This window comes from Aureobasidium melanogenum (genome assembly GCF_000721775.1).
Source record: "Aureobasidium melanogenum CBS 110374 unplaced genomic scaffold scaffold_22, whole genome shotgun sequence".
NCBI classification, from domain to species: Eukaryota; Fungi; Ascomycota; class Dothideomycetes; order Dothideales; family Saccotheciaceae; genus Aureobasidium; species Aureobasidium melanogenum.
The window spans coordinates 398287-404286 of NW_024470074.1; the positions used below are offsets into that span (position 1 = coordinate 398287).

Below are 6000 nucleotides of genomic sequence, written 5' to 3' on the forward strand. Positions count from 1 at the left end.
TACAGTTGACGAATGTGATCGAGCTGAAGGTTTGAAGATGTTAAGCTTAACACGATAGTTGTGGAGGGATCAAGTGCTCCCTTTATAATTGCCCTCGGTTACCTACCCTGACTGCCATGATTCGATATGTAAGTCGAGAGATTTTTCGGTGCCCACACTGATCTGCAGTCAATTTTCGTCGTTGCTTGTTGGTCTCTACACTTGATTAAGCCCGAGGTCCAGATTAGTTTAGTTGGCGTCTGAACAGTAGTATAGCCTCTTTAGAATATGTGCTAGCGGTCCAGATGTTCGGGATGTCACACGTTTGCCTACCCCGATCATCTTGGCCTCTCCACTTATCTTTGCACGGAAACAAGAACCGAAACTCGGTCCAATATGGTGTTATAGAGTTGAGCCAGGGGCCTCAAAGAAACGTGAAATGAGTGTTGACACAAGTCAATCTAGGCATCCCATGGTCAGTCGTCCGCACGACAACATGGTCAAATGATAGCTGTTGACTCGAGACGATATGTTTGGGCATCACCGATAGATAGAAGACGACTAGAAGACCACCGCCTCCATTCGACGATAAATCTGCCTGCGGAAGCCTTGCCACCTTTGTATAGGTGAAGCACACGTTTCTGACAATCGCGAACCTAGGCCGACGGCGCCGTGTAGTCGCAAAGGCCAATGATGATTGAAAGCTTGTGTTCGTCTCAACAACAGACCTTCTCCATAAAGAACTTGGTAGCGAGGCTCGAGTCAAGGGTCGTGAGTCGCGACTCAGGGATCGTCAGGGTATATAGTACTCAATCAATTATAGCCACGAGACAAAATAACATCAGGTGAATGGCCAACGTTGCCAGCAACTGCAAGAACTTCCAAAAGCTGGATACCACAGCAAGCTGCGAGAGCTCGTCTGGAAAAGTGGTAGAGCAAACATGCAGTGGTGAACAGCGGTGTATATCCGAGTTGGCGATCTACAGACCACAGTGTGTCGGTCTGCGTTGACTCGAGGAAAAGTGTACGAGCATGGCTGAAATGGATTGCCGCCTGTTCTCAGCGACAGAGTCGTGTGCGGGTAGAGTTCGATGGACCAGACACGCCATAGGGTTTAACAAACCACTGACCAGAGCTTGTTGCCGACTTTATGGCCGTGCGTATCATCGAATGGAGAGAAGATTTGCAGTTTTGAGAAGGCACGGGCTAGGCATGAGTCGATCAGATCGATTGCAGCAACGAGAGACAAGCGACACGTTCAGGTCTTGCAACAGTGACAGGCGTGAACCACCGGATGCGGAATCTCGAGGAGTCAGGGTTCATCGAGAGTTCTGTGCGTCAGTCGGTAGTTCGTGGCGGCGGTCACTGCTAGCCGAGAGCATTGACACAGACACCGACAGGCGACCAGGGTTCATATTGCTCTTTAACATCCATTCGTCCATGCAGAGAGTGTTGAGCGCCGACGGAGATTGGACTGTCTCTGCACCATATACTTGACCCGTGTTAACTTGAGGTATCATCCGAGGTCCTGATGGACAAGTTTCAGGACGAGTTTCAGGAGCTCCTTCCTACCAGTGGCGGAAGCCTCACCGCCTGCTCGATTAGGGATGCCGGCGCGCCATCTCTGCCAACAGCTCTTTCTTCAAGTTTCTTCAGCCAACCTTTGTGCATCAACACATATAAGTTATGACTTCGCTGTAATACAGTACCAGGGCACTACATGTCAATTCGGATGCCTTCGATTCATCAGATTGCGCAACCTGCATTTGCGGCCAAACTTTGGACTCAGTGTTTCTGCACGTCGCACCATGGCCTCCTTAGTGGACACCGTGGAGTGGGGTGAATTGAACTTGATCTGGTTCTCTCCAGCAAAATCATACATGCTCAACAGTTTCATCTTCCTACCAAGGTCTACAGAGCCTGCCTACGAATAGCATCCTTCGCGGAGTCCTCGACTGCGCCGTTGTCCTATGGTATTTAAAGTCATTGCACTGGGCGCTTTGTCGCCATTCGGCTTGGCTGAGCGAGGCTGAGGTCTACGGTGATCCGTCCTAGCCCATCATGGTCGTCCTGGCGCTGCATCTGGACTCATCGTCAAAAACTGCAGAGGGCTATATCGACGAGAGAAAGTTTGATGCTTTCGAAGTGTGTGCGGCCATCCTTGCGCGCCAGCGACCGAATCCCACTTTCTTCCTCGGAGTTCAGTATCTTTGTTGTCTTGCAAGGGAACTTCAAAGCACTGCGTCATACTGGCTCTGGACAAATTCGATCCAATTGCAGCACCGGTGCCTGGTTGTTCATCACTGGGATCGATCTGGCTAACATCTGCAACTATGCGTCAACATGAGGGAGGATGACGACGATTACCTACAGGACGGAAGCACCCTATACTGAGCCGTACTGGACCGTCTCATTGAGTCAGAACGATTGTGCTTCCTTGAAAGGGCAAAGATTCTCTGCCGAAAAGGCAATCGGGATCTGAGATCTAGGCATGGCTCCTGGACGCTTGGTAGACGCTATCTTTCTTCTGTGGACCTGGTAGGTAGGTAAGCAAGACTCAATGCTGTATCTGCTTCCACAGTCTATGCTTGGTCAAGGATTCCTGCAGGCTTCACAACCTCCGACTCGTGCTGTTCGCTTTACAACTACTGGAATTCATGAAAAGCAGAGTAGATCTGCCTTGTTCCTACGGATCTGATCTTAGAACATGGTCCTGTCTAAGCGGCTAAAGGCGAATGGGAAGGCTCTCTATGGACTGCAGCGCCGCCTGGCCCTGCGCTAAATGGACTTGCGACGGTAAGTAATTTCCTTGCCCTCGTTATCTGTGTTTACAACACGGCCATGTAGATTGGCGAAGGAAGAGCGCTCTTCGCAGAGGGCGCAGGACAAAAAATGCTACAGACATGGCCATGTTTGAAGTTACTTCTTGGTCACTTCTGGGACTGGCGAACGATGTTCAGATTGGTGTGCTCATTCAAACGTCCCAACCGTGTTTCTATCTCGTCTTTTTCACATTTGTTGGTACCCTTCAGCAGTAACAGTGCGCGAACTTGATCGCTTTATTCTTGGACCAGACTCAAGCGATCATGACATCAAAAAGACCATGTAGCCCGCGCCCAAGGTGGTCGCACAGATCGCTGCCCAACCCGTCCTCTGGATGAAATTGTTATTGAAGCCCTTGGCCCTATTCCATGTCAAATGACGCATACCATTGAAGGAGTGCAAGATGACAGGCCAAGCGACAGCAAACTTGATAATCGACTTTGCGGCTTAGGCATGGAAGCAAAAGCAGCAGCGATATTAGCAGAAGACAGGTCCCAGCCAAGATAATGTGAAACGAGGTAGGCAAGGCCAAAAAGATAGAAGGAGCTCGAGTAGGCGACGCCTGTGATGCGCATCATGGACGACATGATTGAGCCCATGTTCCATTTGTAGATGCCGAGGTGAGGAGAGACAGGGCGGTGCATACGAAGGTCCGCGAGGAGTTTCTGACCTTCGTTGGCCGAGAGTTCTTGGATCTTTGCCTTGTTACTCTGAAATCTTGATTGCGTGAGAATGGCATCGAAAGTAGGCGTGGGTAAGACAGGCTTCCATGCAGTCGAGATTGCGATGCTTAGAGACTTCATAGGAGTCACTATCTGAGAGTCAGGCATGCTAGAATACACAAAAGTACAAGGACGTTCGTAAGTTATGCGCAAACCAAGGTCACAGCAGCCTTTAGACGCGCCGTTTATTCGCACAGGGGTCTTCAACGATGAGTGCACAGTCGAAGAGATTCGTCACTTACACCTCTTGAACCCAGGAGCCAGCCCTGCGCGTTTCGTAGTCAACGCCATTGCGCGTCTATAAGAAGATGTGGGTGAGTCTGCGATGTTTCAGATTGGCCTGTTACAAGGAGCAAAGAAGAAAGAAGCGACGCAACAGGAGACGCATCATAGTAGCATTGCTAACACATGCCATGGAGACTCCATGAACCACACCCCGACACTAACTTATTGTGTCCGTTGATTCGTGCCTTCTCATGGTTGTGAAAAGATCAATGGCCTCGCGATATCACAACGAAGGGTTACAACCATTTTTTCATGGCTCCGTCACAAGGCTATAATCTCTATTATATAAGCATATGAATGCTTGCATCATCTTTTGCCTTCTTCGAAGACAATCTTTCTTTGTTCTGGATTGAGATCACTGGCGATGGTGCCACCCTGACTCGGAAGCGATACTCGCACATCATGACACAACTCTTATGCATGCAGCTTACATACAGTGTCAATCTGTTGGCAACAGCCATGTACTTTATCGGGTGTATACAACTTATACGAAGGGGGGACAAGGTTCTCACACAAACGCAGGATAAGCAGTTTACCAATCTTGATGTGCTGTCCCTACTTCAGACCGTTCATCGATCTTCTCCGTGCAGCCTTGCCGTCGCACACGGCATCGTGACAGCAAACCAACCATCCATTGATAATGATCATCTATATTCATCTGCAACCCCAAACAGGCTATCTTTACATGTGAACACAGTATAATTCGCTATCTTAAGGCCGAATCAATACTTTGGAGATTAAATATCTTTTCAAGCTTTGGTAAAACCTGTAAGCATGAATGTAGCCTCAAGACAGGGTTACTCAACCAGCAGCCCCAAAATGACGTATAGTCAAGCCCGTATCGCACTGAGATATGATTTTGGCAGTTTACGTGTGTTTGTCACCAAGCACTTGCGACGTGCAAGAACTCGGATGATGCTAGAAGCACACAAAGTTGTGGTTTCTACTGATGGAGATGATCGGACCTCGACCCATTATTCAGTGCTTGTGGAGTGCCAGATCTCGATCACAGGACCTTGACTGCTCACCCAACGCTGTCGTCACTCTCTTGACTATACCTCTTTCCGGAGCAGCGACATATCCATCGTGACTCGGCCTAGCAATTTCCAATCGCCGATTTGACTCCAGGAACGATCAAGAGGTCTTACAGGGGCTGCCTTCTGACACTGTAGGACGTATAAGCGACAAAAAGGCAGACAGACGTGAATGATCAAATTGTGCGGAATAAGCTCCGTCAATACCTACTTGACATGAGCGAACACTACCGGTTTTCATCTTGGGATTGTTTGACATTAGTAGTAGAGACGCTACTCGCGTCGAATTACAAGGCCACCCTGGACGATTGATCACCTTCGCTTAATTCGCTCGCTCCATGTTGAAGAGGCTCGTAAAACGGACAGAGCGGCTCAATAGGGGACTGCACATCAGATCTTACGTCCGCAGATCTTCGCATTAGCAGATATTCGGCAGTCTCCAATGGATTGACCACGCTGCTGGGCATGTTGTTTCCACAACTCTGGGGCAAAGTGTGCTCGTTTAGAGTCCGACATTGTTCAACCAGCAAACCAGGTCTACAGCTATGCTGATCAGGCCGAGAGGCAGATCGTGTCAAATGGACGTCAGTGTAGAGAAGACCGTCATCCGCTGAGATCCGTCGCGTCCAGCTATCCTCTAGCCAACACCACGAGATCAGTGCACAGAATCTCCATTCCATATCCACGCGTTGGTCGCATCTTCTTGACCAACTTCCTGAATGGATGAAATATTGAAAGCAGCTGCGAATGGTGTCTCTCTTGTGGGTTGTCTTGAGACCATCGTCTTGTGTCTCAGCAAAGCAGTCACCGACTCGCATAGCAAGGATGCCCGTCTTAGACCAACGTTGTTGCAGAATTCTGATTGAAGCATTCGGTGCATGGCCCTTTTCGGGGAGGTGGAGCCATCGCTCTCCAGATCCAGAGCTCTTTTGGGACAAGACTAGCTCATGCATGCATACATTCATGCAGTCGAGCACAGCGACACGATCCTCGCTCCACGATGTGCTTCTCCGTAGAGAGGCTCATATGATCCTCGGAGGCAGCGAGAGACCGGATCCAAAGTCTTGAGTGAGCGCGAGATTTTCCAACACGACAATCCCATAGGTCAGTCACGTATGGAATTGGGAATCTGCCGCGTGCTCTGTGTTATGGCGAGC

General features: G+C 49.4%; 1 protein-coding gene across 1 annotated transcript; it reads right to left on the reverse strand.

Moving 5' to 3' along the window:
* Positions 1-3063: 3063 nt before the first annotated feature.
* M437DRAFT_68655 (uncharacterized protein) lies at positions 3064-4002 on the reverse strand (the record flags this gene model as incomplete). Its single annotated transcript, XM_041025149.1, has 4 exons — positions 3064-3132; positions 3189-3613; positions 3767-3790; positions 3972-4002. The coding sequence occupies 4 exons, from the start codon at positions 4000-4002 to the stop codon at positions 3064-3066; spliced, it is 549 nt and encodes a 182-aa protein (XP_040877062.1).
* Positions 4003-6000: the final 1998 nt, after the last annotated feature.